Source organism: Schistocerca gregaria, chromosome 1 (genome assembly GCF_023897955.1).
Source record: "Schistocerca gregaria isolate iqSchGreg1 chromosome 1, iqSchGreg1.2, whole genome shotgun sequence".
Lineage (NCBI taxonomy): Eukaryota > Metazoa > Arthropoda > Insecta > Orthoptera > Acrididae > Schistocerca > Schistocerca gregaria.
The window spans coordinates 805312649-805329531 of NC_064920.1; the positions used below are offsets into that span (position 1 = coordinate 805312649).

Genomic DNA, 16883 nt, shown 5'->3' on the forward strand with positions numbered 1-16883 from the left:
GTCATCTGTTCACTTTACTGTTTTTGTGCCACTTTGTTGAAGTTGAGGGTGAGGGACACAGTGCTCACTCATTACAAATAGTCTGCAATGATGTTATTTGTCCTGTGTTGGTGGCGGACATCTATAGAATATTGTGCAATCAGATCAAGGTGTCAAAATTATTTTGGGTTGGCCGTACATGATGGGTGTCAAATGGCGTCTGCTGGAGGTTTATGATTTGTATAGATAATCACATGATGGCTTTCAATATTCTTAAGAAAATAGCATATGGCCTCATAAACTGTGAGTAGTTTATGGCCAAAAACTGACCATTTTGTCTGTGAGGCTTTAAGCTCTCTGGAGAATTGCCTAGTATTTCCTTCTGCAGGACAGTGCCTATGGCTGTGTCACATCTGTTGTTGTTGTAAGCTGTGTGTCCAGTAGCAGGTACGCCAGAGCAACTGCATCTGCCAGGCACTCCTTCATGTGGGCAAATGCTGTTTGCATTTCCAACATCCATATTAATTTACACTTTGCTTGCTTGTGAGTGCCCATGAGGCTGCCTGTCAGTGGTACTTGAACTTGTGCAGCATGAGGGAGATATCGTCGATAAAAAATTTAGAATTACCAGGAATCACTGAAGGTTATGATATATGCGAGGAGGTGGCAGCCGTCAAACCAGTTGAGTGTGGTCCATTGTGGGCTTAATCCCATTGATATTGAGTGTATGTCCAAGAAATGTGACCTTGTTTTCACCTATGACAGGTCTTCATTTATGGTCACACCTGCATCACAGAAGGCAGTGAGAATGCATTCGAAGTTAACTCACGAATCTGATGATCGTGGGAAAAAATTATGTCATCTAAATGCGCATAACAGCAATCCATTTTAAGCAATACCCCATTGATGAACAGATGCAAGATTGGCGCCACATTGTTGAGGCCACATGGCATCACCAGAAACTTGAATAATCCGAATGGCATGATAATGGCTGTTTCAGCAACATTGTCTGGATGCATAGGATTCTGGTAGCATGTCTTTTTACAATCAGTCATAGAGAAAGAAGTTGCCCCCATAAGCACAGGGGGAAAGATCCATATGTTTGGTACAGGGTAACTGCAGTAAATAGTTCATGAGTTGAGTGTTCTATAATCTCCACATAGTCAAATAGAACCATCTTTCTTGTCAACTAATTTAATGGGAGATGCCCGCACACTGTCTGGAGGCCATATTATCCCCACATGCAGCATGTCATTCACTGCCATCTTAGCTGCATCCAGGGGGCTGGGGCAAGGCAGTGTGCTTTGTGCCAAACAGGGGGGCCCATTGTTGTATTTATATGGTGCATCATACCATTTTTAACTGTGCAGTGATGAAATAGAAATCTTGGTGCAGCACTGATGGGGTCAGACAGTTTTTGGGAAGATGCAAGAAGAGACATAAGGTGTGGTTTACTCAACTGTAAGAGTTGTCTATGTAGTGATTCAGACAGTGCAGCTACCTCTGTGTATGGCGGAAGGGCACGGACATCTGACAGAAGTGTGACTGCATCATTACTGGCTGATGTGGCATGTGTTTGTTGTTGTTGTAGCAGGTCTGGCTGCACGACCTCCTCAGTGTGTCACAGAGGAGTGTGGTTGGCTGTCAGGGGTGTGGCTGCGTCATTCTTGGTCACCGCTGCATGTGTTTGTTGTTGTTGTAACAGTTCAGGCTGCATGCCCTTCTTAGCTTGTTGCATAGGTCTGTGGTTGTCCATCAGAGGCGTAGCTACATCTTTCACAGCTGCTGTGCCATGTGTTAGGTGTCATAGCTGCTTGCACACATAACGAGGACAAACAACATCTCTTGTATTTGGTGGCATAATCTGTCATCGTAATGTATGGAATATGATTCATCCCATGTCATGAAGAGATGTGCCAGGGGGCAGAGATAGCATGTGTTGTCTCAATACATTCAAGTACTAGTGGGTTTAAGTCATTGGTTTTTGTGCTGGCAGTTGCGAACAGACAGGAATGTTGTCTCGCAGCCTGTGGCAGTTTTGAAGCAAAGAGCTCTAGATGAACTGTTGCAGCATATGATGAAACAGAGTGATCTGGTTGAGGTCGAGGGAGAGATGAAACTTTCTGAGGAAATTGATCCCCAGGAGTGGTTCTGCCGTGTCAGTGATGCAGAGCATCCAAGGAAAATGTCATTTGTGAGTTGTATGGTATGTTCTGTTTTACCATGCGTGTTGATATTGGCTTCATTTGCTACAAAGACTTGTATACCTGAAACCTTGTAGCAAGATCCAAGTATGTGTCTTGGTACTATACATACTTCAGAGCCTCTGTCAATCAGGAAGTATGTGTTGATGGGTGCATCCTGGATGTCCATACAGCCTCCATTATGTGTTGTCATCGCAGAGTAGAGGCAACTTGTTAACGCTGGGTGGGCTGGTGTGTGTATATTGGCTCACATTTGAACTTTGGGTGCAGCAGGGCTGTTGACATTTGTGAGTAGCATTGTTAAAACATGCATGGTATCAGCCATGGGAAGATGGCAGGGTGGTAGAATTAACTGGCCCAGTGCTGTCAGCTGATGCTGTCATGCCATATGCACCCATGAAGTGCCAGGGGGTTACAACATCAACTTTGCTTGTCGTCAGATGGAATCGGCTGTATTTGGTGTGCTGGCCGGTCAGGTGGGAAGAGAGAGTACGCTCATTTGTGCTTATACCTGTGTTGTATGACTATAAAAAGTCCATCTGCCAGCACCCGTTTCCTGTCCAACGAATTGTTTTCATGGGCAGTCATTGTCATCTACAACTGCTGAGGGTACTTCACAATCCATAGTATCCAGAGGGAAGGGTCTGGAATCAGGACAGGATCCACTAATGACCATAGGAAACACCAAAATTGAGAGGATGTGAAATCCGATAAATGTTCCTCATGTATCACCTGCCATACCTGTTGTCCCAATGAGCGTAAGAATGCTGCCTTTGCTATGTTCTATTTTTTACTGGTAGTTGTGTTACTGTCCCTGGGTTGTTGCTGTGGAATGGTAGTGCTGAAAGTTTGTAATCGTGGCAAAGCAGACACAGCAGGTGCTTATGTCACAGTAAGTACAGGATGCACAGTTGGAATGTTATTTGTCCTCGCAAACACCAAATTTGTAGTTTTGCTGCACATGGCTTCATTGTTGCACAATTTGTGAGTACAGAACAGTCATACTGAAAGTCTGTGTATGTGATGGTAGGTGTGGAAGGTGTAAAATCTGTCGATACGTATGTAGGTCATGAGGTTTCATCAAAACTCACTGTATCAATTTTGGAGCAGCAGTTCATTATTAAAGGTGTCTGAAGCGAAGAAACTGCTTTGGATGCAGACACTTCATTCTGTGCTGCCATTGCTCATCAGTGAGAGTCTTTGGGTTGCTGTCTCCACAGTTGTGATAAATGTGCCATGTTCCTGATTTCCCTTACTTTTAATTATTTCAAAATGTTTTTACCATGTATTCATTATAACAATTGGCAACTGTGGCACCCAGATGTACTTACTGTGAATAATGTGCTAACTCTACGCAAAATGCACATGAATCAATAATTATCATCAGTAGCCATGTTCCCCCTGCAATGTGATACAATTCTTATGAATTATTCATTAGTGAGTTATGTTTTCCAAAATGTGTGCAGTACCAGTGACATAATCATTATAAATCACTTAATGGTATCTCCCATTTTCTGGCAGTCCACAGCAGTCAAAACCAACAGTTACTGCTGTGTCTCTCCATATCATAAACTGAATCAAAGTGCAATTTACATTGAGCATGTCAGAAAGTGAACTTTTGGCCAGCAAGACCTTTTTTGAAATTAGCAAAAAGCACAGACAAACACAAGTCGCACACACATGACTATAGTCTCTGGCTTCATCTACCAGAGACTGTGGTCACATGTATATGAGTTGTGTGTGTGTATGTTGTGTAATTTTGAAGGAGGCCTTGTTGGCTGAAAGCTCACTTTCCAACAGTGTTTTTGTTCTGTCTATGTGTAACTTAGCATCTCTGCTAGATGGTGAGGAGCAACTATTCTTTTCATAATACTGTTACATTTCATCCTGAATTTTCCCTTGCTTGATTTTACATTAAGCATTGTTATTCATCATCATCATTTAAGACTGATTATGCCTTTCAGCGATCAGTAGCATTGTTATTAACTGAATATAAAATTTGCACAGTCAAATATTACTGCAGTCCCATCTTACTATGTCGTTCATCAGCTTTATGTTGTATTTACACACTTTGGAGAATATAAGTGCATCATTAATGATAATCATGCTTGAGTTATGGAGTAACTATGTCAAGCTTCCATCTTAGCAGCATTTGGTGTTAGGTAAATGTAACATTTCTGTAATATTCCTGCAATGTTATCTCTGCAGCTCATCTATACCTACACATGCATTATGCAGTCTATTTGTAAATGTTATCTCTGCTGTTATGAAAGAATCTGATTTGTGCTTATTTTAAGTTAATGCAGATCTGTAACCTTATATTTACAGTTTCATTGGTTTAGCATGGCCTTCTGCAGTTACACATATGTAAAGCAACCAAGCCATCTGTTAGACCTAATACCGTGTGTTCAGATAAGCTAAAGTAAGAGTGAGGCTCTATGTGATGCACAGCCTGTTTGTTGTAACATCTCCCAGTGAAATTTGTTGATTATTAGTGCGATGCTCTTGTACTGACTAAATGAGCCTTTGATGAAGAACACAGTATCTCTCTGATCATTTCTGGTTGTGCCATTAATTGTACTTGTTAAAAGTCTCATAGTAATGAACAATACTCAAGAACTGAACTTTCCTTAGGATTTTTCTAATAAACTCAAGCTATCAGCTGCCTTCTATATGTCTATATTTATGTGATCAGTTCACATTTAACCACCCTACACTGATACTTCAAGATGTTTAGCACTTGTGACTGATTTCAGTGATTGATTATGAATCGTGTCATCAAATACTGTCAGGTTTATTATATATTCTCACAAAGTTTATTTATGTTGAAGTCCAGCAGCTGTAGTCTTTGGGCTGCATTTTGTAACAATTTTCATCTGCTACTCCATTTCCACATATGCATTTAAGCTCTATTTTCTTTTTGTAGTGATGAGAAGCAGCAGCAAGAGGATGTGCTACAGGCACGTATCAATGACTTGGACAAGGAACGTCAGAGTCTTACAGAACAATGTAACGTCTTGAAGAAGACTTCAGGTGAAACAAATCAACAGACAGAGCAAATTACATCTCTGCAACAACGACTACAAGAAGCTGAACTTAGGTAAATAAATATCACTGTAGGTGAAAAGAGCAAGCTAATATATATATATATATATATATATATATATATATATATATATATATATATATATATATATATATATATATAAAAAAACAAAGATTCCAAGACTTACCAAGCGGGAAAGCACCGGCAGACATGTGTCTGTGTATGTGCGGACGGATATATGTGTGTGTGTGTGTGTGTGTGTGTGCGAGTGTACACCTGTCCTTTTTTTCCCCTAAGGGAAGTCTTTCCGCTCCCGGGATTGGAATGACTCCTTACCCTCTCCCTTAAAACCCACATCCTTTCGTCTTTCCCTCTCCTTCCTGAAGAAGCAACCATCGGTTGCGAAAGCTAGTAATTCTGTGTGTGTGTTTTGTTCATGTGCCTGTCTGCCGGCGCTTTACCGCTTGGTAAGTCTTGGAATCTTTGTTTTTAATATATTTTTCCCATGTGGAAGTTTCTTTCTGAAAAAAATTGATTAGAATTGGAAAGAACAAATGTTTAAATGTAAAACTACAAGGGGACAGAATGGCTGGGTCATATATCCCTCCAGGAAGTGAAATTTCAAGTATTGCTGATAGATGCTTTTTATAATTGTCAGGAAACAGCTGACTAATGTCCACAAGAGACACTAATGTGTAGAAAGCCAAACAAAAAAACAAACATACTATCAAGATACCAAAATCTTTGGTCAGGGCATTAGGTGAGAAATGTTAAACTACAATGCTAATTTGCAATTTAAAAGATGGGTAGTATCACACACAAAGCACAACAAAAACACACAGTATAAAAGTGTATATGTAGTATGAATTAGAGGTCACAGTGTGTATAAAATAAGTTGCATTGACTATAACAAATTGTATATTGGTCAGACAGCCAGGGCTAGAGGAGCTAGACTGACTGAGGATGAACATAGCAGGAGATTGCGGAATATGTGCTGATTCACGCAAGATATTTAAATGGTGCAAAAAGTGGCATGACTCTAAACTACAAAAATTATGAGGTCTCATAAATGAATACTAAAAAAAAAATCTAGTAATTTTTTATCACGTGGTAAATCTCACACATTTAAAAACTGTTGATTCAACTAAATAACCAGGGATTACATTTACAAACAACTTAAATTGGAACCATCACATAGAAAATGTTACTGGAAAGTGAGCCAATGACTGTGTTTTATTGGTAGAACACTTGTTGTTGTAGTTGTTGTTGTTGTTGTTGTCTTCAGTCCTGAGACTGGTTTGATGCAGCTCTCCATGCTACTCTATCCTGTGCAAGCTTCTTCATCTCCCAGTACCTACTGCAACCTACATCCTTCTGAATCTGCTTAGTGTATTCATCTCTTAGTCTCCCTCTACGATTTTTACCCTCCACGCTGCCCTCCAATACTAAATTGGTGATCCCTTGATGCCTCAGAACATGTCCTACCAACCGATCCCTTCTTCTTGTCAAGTTGTGCCACAAACTTCTCTTCTCCCCAATCCTATTCAATACCTCCTCATTAGTTACATGATCTATCCACCTTATCTTCAGCATTCTTCTGTAGCACCACATTTCGAAAGCTTCTATTCTCTTCTTGTCCAAACTATTTATCTTCCATGTTTCACTTCCATACGTGGCTACACTCCATACAAATACTTTCAGAAACGACTCCTGATACATAAATCTATATTCGATATTAACAAATTTTTCTTCTTCAGAAACGCTTTCCTTGCCATTGCCAGTCTACATTTTATATCCTCTCTACTTCGACCATCATCAGTTATTTTGCTCCCCAAATAGCAAAACTCCTTTACTTCTTTAAGTGTCTCATTTCCTTATCTAATTCCCTCAGCATCACCCAATTTAATTTGACTACATTCCATTATCCTCGTTTTGCTTTTGTTGATGTTCATCTTATATCCTCCTTTCAAGACACTGTCCATTCTGTTCAACTGCTCTTCCAAGTCCTTTGCCGTCTCTGACAGAATTACAATGTCATCGGCGAACCTCAAAGTTTTTAATTCTTCTCCATGAATTTTAATACCTACTCCAAATTTTTCTTTTGTTTCCTTTACTGCTTGCTCAATATACAGAGTGAATAACATCGGGGAGAGACTACAACCCTGTCTTACTCCCTTTCCAACCACTGCTTCCCTTGCATGTCCCTCGACTCTTATAACTGCCATCTGGTTTCTGTACAAATTGTAAATAGCCTTTTGCTCCCTGTATTTTATCCCTGCCACCTTCAGAATTTGAAAGAGAGTATTCCAGTCAACATTGTCAAAAGCTTTCTCTAAGTCTACAAATGCTAGAAACAAAGGTTTGCCTTTTCTTAATCTTTCTTCTAAGATAAGTCGTAAGGTCAGTATTGCCTCACGTTTTCCAACATTTCTACGGAATCCAAACTGATCCTCCCCTAGGTCCGCATCTACCAGTTTTTCCATTCGTCTGTAAAGAATTCGCGTTAGTATTTTGCAGCTGTGACTTATTAAACTGATAGTTCGGTAATTTTCACATCTGTCAGCACCTGCTTTCTTTGGGATTGGAATTATTATATTCTTCTTGAAGTCTGAGGGTATTTTGCCTGTCTCATACATCTTGCTCACCAGTGGTAGAGTTTTGTCCTGACTGGCTCTCCCAAGGCCGTCAGTCATTCTAATGGAATGTTGTCTACTCCGGGGGCCTTGTTTCGACTCAGGTCTTTCAGTGCTCTGTCAAACTCTTCACGCAGTATCGTAGCTCCCATTTCATCTTCATCTACATCCTCTTTCATTTCCATAATATTGTCCTCATGTACATCACCCTTGTATAAACCTTCTATATACTCCTTCCACCTTTCTGCCTTCCCTTCTTTGCTTAGAACTGGGTTGCCATCTGAGCTCTTGATATTCATACACGTGGGTCTCTTTAATTTTCCTGTAGGCAGTATCTATCTTACCCCTAGTGAGATAAGCTTCTACATCCTTACATTTGTCCTCTAGCCATCCCTGCTTAGCCATTTTGCACTTTCTGTCGATTTCATTTTTGAGAAGTTTGTATTCCTTTTTGCCTGCTTCATTTACTGCATTTTTATATTTTCTCCTTTCATCAATTAAATTCAATATTTCTTCTGTTACCCAAGGATTTCTAGCAGCCCTAGTCTTTTTACCTACTTTATCCTCTGCTGCCTTCACTACTTCATCCCTCAGAGCTACCCATTCTTCTTCTACTGTGTTTCTTTCCTGGGTAGTAGAACACTTATGCGAAGCAAAAAATCTACTAAAGAGACTGTCTACACTAAACATGTCTGTCCTCTTGTAGAGTACTGCTATTTGCTATGTTATCCTTCCCTTATAGGATTTATGAAAGACATCAAAAAAGTTCAACAAGGACAGCACATTTTGTATTACTGCAAAATAGGGGAAAGAATGTAATGGATATGATAGGTGAGCTTTGGCTGCATCATTGAAACAGAGGCATTTCTTACTTGGGACATGCTTTTGTCATGAAATTTCAACACCAATTTTCTCCTCTGAATGCGAAAATAATTTGTTGAGCTCAATATATATAGGTTGAAATGACCATTATAACAAAATAAGAGAAACTGGAACCCAGACAGAAAAAATTAGGTGTTTATTTCCCCACAAATATTTGAGACTGGAATGGTCAAGAAATAGTCTGAAAGTGGTTCCATGACCTTTCTGCCAAACACTAACTGCAGAGTAGTGCTGTAGATGTAGATGAAGGAAGGTTGTATAGACAAAGTCAACACAGAAGTGTTACATATAGTCAACAAAGGGGAAACCTTAACCTATTAGAAGCACATGAGGTAAATAAGCACTTAACTTGAAACCATGACACAGTCAACCAGCTGCACACTCCCATACCTCCATCCCAATGGTCACATTTATCACTACAAATGTTTTACACAACAGTATTTTCATATACCTTACTTTGGTTTTCTTTACAACCATCAATTCTACGTTCAAACAACATATAAATTTTAATATTTTGTGTTTTTGTTATGTACTGTGTTTGGTACTATCCATCTTGTAAATTGTAATTTAATATGTTTGGTGCATAACATGAGTGATGAGGGCTTCATTTGATATTTCTCATTTAATGCCACGACCAAAGATTTTGTGTGTGTTGATATCTTTGTTTTGAATGTCTGGTTTTCTACACATTAGTATCTCTTATGGCTGCTGGTCAGCTGTTTCCTGGTAATGTGCCAATAAGCCAAAATCTGGTTTGAAGTAAACAAATATTTCTAGGACAAAAATGCAGTTTGAGTTTTTTAATCTTAAATGTGAAATTGTTCTACCAAGAAGAGACAGAAGCTTTCATAAATATAATATCTGGGCAGTGATTGTGCATTAATTGTGCTTTTCACTGATGCTCATCTGATTTCTTATTGCCTTATTCATTTTTAGTCCTACTTCTGTGTTGTCCCTTATTGATTTTGTGTTGGTTACCAAAGATTGATATCTGAAATTTTCTGACTGCAAGGAAAGGAAAAAATAGAATGTAGTCAGGTGTTTTTCTTTCAAGAATATGATTTAAAAGTTGGTATTACATAAGTTTTTTTTTAACAGCATCAGAACTGGAACACTCTTATGGTTACTTAAAAGTCGCCATTTGTCTTCCAAAAATATTAAATAATCCAAACCCCAGGTTGTCCCCCCTCCCCACCTACCCCTCGCCCCTACAAACAGTCGTATGGGCACTCTTGATAGTAATACAAGCAGCCTCTCGGGCGAAGAGGAGCTTGAAAGAATGTGTGATGAAATAAAATAAATTATTCAGATCTTTGAGGGAGATAAAAATTTAATTTTAAGGGCAGACTAGAATTCAATGGTAGGAAAAGGAGATGTAGAAATAATAGGACAACATGGACTGAGTGAAAGGGATGAAGGATGATGCCTGGCAGAATTTTGCGCAAAGCACAATGTAATAATTGAAAACACTTTCTTTAAGACTCAAGAAAGAATGGTGTGTACAAGGGAAAGCCCTGAAGGCATTGAGAGCTTGCAGACAGATTATCAAGTTTTAAGATGTGAAACATTTCTAGGGACAGATACGGACTCTGACTGTAATGCGTTGGATATGAACTTTGGATTAAAACTTAAGAAATTGCAGAAAGGTAATATATTAAGGAGTTGGAACCTGGATAAATTTAAAAGACCACTGGTTGCTGAGAGTTTCAAAGAGAGTGTTAGATGACAGTTGTCTGAAACTGGGGCAAGGTATACTATAGAAGATAAATGGGAAGTTTTGACAGACAACATAGTAAAGGCAGCACTGGATCAAATGGGCAAAAAGACAAAGCCTTTAAAAAACCCTTGGGTAAGACATAAGATATTGAATTTAATTGACAAAAAGAGAAAATATAAAATGCAGAAAAAGAAGAGGGCAAAAGGAAATACAGATTTCTAAAACAGAGATTTACAGAAAGTGCAAAGGGTTGAACAGGAATGACTGGAGGAGAAATGCAAAGCTGTAAAAGCATGAATGACTATGGGAAAGATAGGTGCGAACCATACACAAATTAAAGAAGTCTTTGGAGAAAAGAGAAGCAGCTGCGTGAATATCAGGAGCTGAGATGGTAAGCCAGCAGTAAGCAAAGAAGCTTCCCAAGGAATCATTTATCCATTGCTTCGGTTTCCTGAGGATTTTTGAGTTCAGCTTCTCTAAATTTGGGACTGAGACATGACAAAATTCACTACAATTCAGTGAAGGCACCACAGACATTTCTCAGCTCTTGATTGGCCAAATTCATAGTTGACCTACAGATTTTTCTTACATGTTCTCCCAGTAACTAGGATTACAGGAATACAAGACAACTCCCAGGTAGGAGAAACTGAATTCAGAAATACTCAAGAAATTGAAACAATGGGTAAATGACATGATGTTTCATGTGTTCTCAGTGTGACTGATTAATAGTTTCTGTCGAGTTGTTCTTTCCATTTTATGCACAAAGTTGGTTTTTCCATTTTATGCACAATATTTCAATGACCTACCCAGCCATCTTCTTCAGGTGCTGTAAGTTTTGCTGTTATGTGTACTTGTTGCCCGGATTCCAATCAGACAGTCTGAGGGAATTAGAATAGGAAATAAGACACTTGCTCAGAGTAGTGGATGAGTTTTCATGTTTGGGCAGCAAAGTAATTGACAATGGAAGAATTAGAGAGGATGCAAAATGTGGACTGGCAATAGTAAGGAAAGCCTTTCTGTAAAAGAAGAACTTGTTAGCACTGAATATACATTTAAATGTAATGACATCTTTTTTTAAGGTATTTGTCTGGAGAATAGTTTTGTATGGAACTGAAATGTGGATTATAAACAGTTCACACAAGAAGAGAAGAGAAGCTTAAGAATAAGAACTACAGTGTTACAGAAGAATGCTGAAGATTAGGTGGATAGATCTGATAACCAGTGTGAATGTACTGACAAGGGAATGGTCAGTCCGACATGCCAAGACCTACTCCCAAATTTTTTGGCAGGAAGAATAAAACAAAGATACACATTGCCAGAGTTTTGGATGCTAAGAGTCTCTGCGAGTATTTTTTTAAAAATTGTTGAAATTACTCATTTTATTGCACAAAGAATTGCTTACAATAGCAGTTTGTACTGCTCTTCCTGCCTAGCATGTGATCACTCATGACAAGAGACCATAGTGCCGCATACACAAATTTGAAGCATCTAAACCATACAGAAAATGATGCATATCATTAATATTATGAGTAAGAGGCAGTTCATATCAATGCTAAACTGTTGCATAAGTAATCCTTTCAAAGATGACTAGCAAAGGAAAATAAGTGAAGGCAGTATTTGATGTTACATTACAGATGACTTCCATAAAGTGTGACTTTACTTTATCAAAATGAATTATTTCTTACACATAAATAATTTTGTAACAATTCTTGTAGTGCAGAACATATAATAATTTTTTAATAATGCTCATCATTGGCTCATTTTATTTTATTTCTTTGCAGTGTCTCTTTTTCTTTGCAAGTAAACACAATTGCTTTGAGAAACATGGATTTTCCAGATTTAATTCCACACTTGAAGCAACTGACCTTACGGCTTGTTGATGGTAATTGAGAATGGAAGGTGAACAGTTAACTGTGGTCATTTTAAATCAGATAGCTTATTGGTGGGAATGATGGGAATATTTGAAATCAGTAAATCTTCTTCTTTTGACATGTCATTCAGAACTGTCACTTCTGTGGCATTTGGCATCTGTTTCTTGAGAGTCTGATTCCAGTGCACAATCGTGCCATGCCTTTTCACCCCAAAACTATCAGCCATAGGGGTACTGGGATGTCTTACTGTCCCAGTAAATTTTTCTAGATAGCAAGTGATACATGCACTAAAATGGTAGAAATTCCTTCAGGTGTTACAGAGATGTATGTATGTTTATCGCTATCTTTTTAACCCCCTACTCACCCACACCAACCGTGGGGATGAAAGATCATCATTGCTGTTACCAGTAAGTGAAGCAACCACAAAAACTGTGGATATGGTACTTGTTGGATGTTATTGAATATTTTTACACACTAGATCTTTTTACCCCTTTGTCATCAATATCACCAACATCATCATCACCAATGTGTAAGTTGCCAAAGTGATTTCAGATAAAAAGACTTGCACCAGGCTGGCACACAACCCCAGATGGGGTGTCCTGGCCAAAAATGTCATATGATCATTTCATTTTTTCACCCCAAACCTAGAAGTAGTTGGGGAATATTACACTCAGAGAATTTTTATACAATAATCATACATGTAATGAGTCATTTGTGTACAGAATTTGCCTGAAATAGCTCCAGACATTCCTGAGTTACACTTCTATGTCATCACTTTTCACTCCCACCCTTATAGGTGGTGGGTGGAGCTTGATTTCACAGACACCTTCGCTGTTTTGTGCACAACTCACCAAAGTTTCATCGCCATAAGGAGACTGGTATAGGAATAGATACAAGATGAACAAATGCATATTCCTTTTTTATATATTAGATTTAACTTTGTGGCTTGTTGCCCTTCCAGATACCAAACCACAGTCATGAAGGTCACCTAAGGGAGGAAGGTATTGAGTGCCATCTGTCTGAATCATGTTCTGTGTGGTGCCATATTTTAACTGTTCGTGTATTGTATTTCTGAGGTAGAATTAGGTAACCAGACAGTATTTGCCTAAATAAGTGTGGGAAACTGCCTAAGAAGCACAGTCATACTTATTGGTGTAAGAGCCCATGGTCGCTAATCTGAGAAGTGAATTCCATTTGAGTTTGCTTCCCCTCCCTGTCACACAAGCTAGTGTGCTGCATGATATGCTATATGAGCAGGTCTCATGACTGAATAAATCAGTTCAGAAAAAAATGTTCTTTTTTGCCTTAAGTGACAACACTAGAAATATATTTCAGAACAAACTTGGAATTGGTAAAATAAACTCTTATGCTGCTGGTTTTAGCAGGAATTAATGTCATACATGTAATGGAAGCAGATAATGTCTGACTTCTGCCTCTGCTGTATTTAACAGATTTTGAACAAGTGTAGATAGCTTCATGGACCTGTTAAGATATCCACCGTATTTAACTTACAGATACAAATTATATTTGGTAATTTTCAGAGAGAAGGAACTAAAAGCAAGTAAAGAAGAAGAGAGGAAGCAAATGGAGACCTTATTAGAAGAGGCAAAGTTGACGCTCAGGCAAAAGGAGCAAGAGTTCCAGAATCAGAAAGTGGAGGTAAGTGCCTAGTCATAATTTTCTTTTACATAACAACAGTTTTTGTGCAATCATAACGTTCAGTTTCTGTTAGAAAACAGTTTTTCACTATCCTCATGACTTGTCTACGGTTTTTTACCGTAAACCTCTTTCTCAATACTATTTCAGTTACAAGAAATTGCTATGTGCAGCCACTTGTATAATATGAGGTGAGAGTAACCATGTATTCTCAGTACAGTTCTGTAGAGTGCACTGTGTCTCCTGTCACCAGTGTGACACTGTGACTTTGTATACATTGTTCAGTCTGACAGTATGTGTCAAAGTGTCATTTCAAGCTTAGACAGGGTGTGTGTTGTCACTTTACACAAGAAGGGTTGTTGAAATAGGAAGTTGTCTGCTGATATGTACATCCACAACAACAACATTTAAACATTCAGCTGCTACTGTGATATACAAGTCACTGAATATCTGCTGCCTGGTAGTGCTTGCTCACGCCCATCATTGCCATCTGATGACTGGTACTTACAAATTGTGATATAGATGAGAACAGTGCAAGATAGCTGTGCACTATCTTTATGGAGGCAAATGTGAGGGCTGTGTTGATCCAGACAGTATACAGCCACCTCCACAAAATTAATGTGGTCTCTTGGTATCCATTATGCACAACAGTATAGGCTCCCCAACATTGTGGCATGCATAGGTGAACAGGGGAACACCTGCAATAGGACCTGGATCATTGGTGTCAGGTTCGCTTCACTGACAGATGTTGTATTTGACCAACATCTGATGATCAACATAAGGAGCATGGACGGAGCCAGTTACCAAAGCCCATCTCAGGCAAGCTGTCCCATGGGTATGTCGGGGAGCTGGGTCAGTCACATTTTGGGCTTCCATCATTTGTGAACGACAGACACCTCTAATTTGAGGTGTGTAGATTATAGTAACAAGATCCTCCAGTATCTTTTCTAGCCCTACAGTTAAGATTTTGGTGATGCATTCACCATTGAGGCCATAATCCATGAGCATAACATGCCAACTTTGTGCTCACTTTTCTCCAGGAGGAACGAAACAATCGAATTGAACAGCATACAATATTTGCTTATATGAACACAACTGAGCTCCAGGCACTTGCCTCACACAATGGATGACCTTAAGAGGGCCACCATCACTGCTGTCTTGACCTCCTTCAGACAGCATGCCAAATAGGATCTAAGCATATTATAATGCCCCTGGTGTTTCAACATGATATTGAATGTTGCCTTGCAGCAGATTTTCGCATCACATATATTAAAAGATCTGTTCTTTTGAGCAGGCTTTATTTATTTTGGTTATTTTTATTTATTTGGGCATCTGAAGGGCTCATTCAGCACATAGAAAAGTCAAAACAAAATTCATTTAAATTTATCAAACAGTCCACAGGTATACTACCCATCCAAAGCATCCAAAAGGCACAATATTTTGGCAATCAGACATGTCACCACTGTCAGGTGCATTGGGGAACTGAGTTGCTGAGGATGCGCAGCTGACTTATGTCCCTCCCACTCAAGCTATTCCCTCCCTGGTCTGCAGCGGAGGGTGAATGTTGGCAGTCACGGAGATGCTTGTGTCATCATCTGTCTTAGCGTTGTTGTAGCTTCTCTGTCCACAGTGGTTGCCAGGTCATTTTGTTTGCTGAGTGCCTTCTTAATTAGACCCAGTGCTGTTTCCCAAGCCATGTTGAGGTTATAGCTGCAGTCTAGACTGATAAGATTATCCCTGGTGCTAATTTCAATAGCTACTCTAATGATACTGCCCCACTGTTTGGAAGTCTGTGATAAAATCCCGATACTTTTGTATTCTATTACATGGTTCTCTGACAAACAGTGCTTTGTGACCATCAACTTGTTCTTATGTGGTGTTTTTTCAGTATGCGCCAAACTTTTCCCAGTAGCATGCCAGTGTATGGTATAAAGGCTGTGGCTACCTCTTCCTCTGTGATTGCATCCATCTCTATAGGTTGTGCTGTAGTGGTGGGGAAAAGAGCACACTTAATCTACCATTCTTAGTGTCACCACAGTTCTGAGGTGTTTCAGTTCCTGTGGCAGGTTCTCTGCATCTGAGGTTGTGTGTGTCCTCTGTAGTAGTGTTTTTATCACCTCTTTCCTCTTCACAAGGTGGTGACAGCTATATGCATTCAAATACAGGCCAGTGTGCATTTTCTTCTGATACACACCATGGCCCAGTGTGCTATCAGCACTTCTGTTGACCATGATGTGCAGGAATGTTAGTCTTCCTTCTTCTTCTTCTTCTTCTTCTTCTTCTTCTTCAGTCTCCATAGTGAATTTGATGTTGGGATGTATGGCGTTCAGATGTACAAGAAAGACGAAGAATTTGTCCCTTTTAAGAAGCCAGATAACAAATGTGCCATCGATATAATGGAAAAAGTAGTTGGGTTCCCATTTGGATGATGTTAGGGCCCCTTCCACGAAGTGTTCATTGTACAAGTTCACAACCACTGGTGAGAGAGAGCTGCCCATTGTGACTCCCCCCACATACTCCTACTATTCTCCATAATATAGAAAATATGTGGGGGTTAGTACATGCCTGAAAAGGCCGTAGAAAGCAGACTAGCACAGGCAAAGAAGGTATTTCAGGCAAAAAGAAGTCTACTAGTCAAATATTGATTGGCCTTAATTTTAGGAAGAAATTTGTGAGAATGTACATGTGGAGCAGAGCATTGCATGGAAGTGAAGAGAATCAAAGCACTTGAGATGTGGTGCTACAGAATAATGTTGACAGTTACATGCACTGTTAAGAAATGAGATTCCACACAGAATTACTGAAGAAAGAAATATGGAAACCATTGACGTAAAGAAGGGACAAGATGGTAGGACAGGTCCTAAGACATCAGAAATAATTTCCATGATACCAGGA

At 39.3% G+C, this 16883-nt stretch overlaps 1 protein-coding gene across 1 annotated transcript in view; it reads left to right on the forward strand.

Annotated features, from left to right (window-relative positions):
- Window positions 1–16883, forward strand: part of LOC126270326 (CAP-Gly domain-containing linker protein 1-like) — a 536038-nt gene that overhangs the window by 481667 nt on the left and 37488 nt on the right. The window contains 2 exon segments of the mRNA XM_049974062.1: window positions 5110–5283; window positions 13874–13991. Of these exon segments, the coding sequence (XP_049830019.1) occupies window positions 5110–5283; window positions 13874–13991 (292 nt within the window).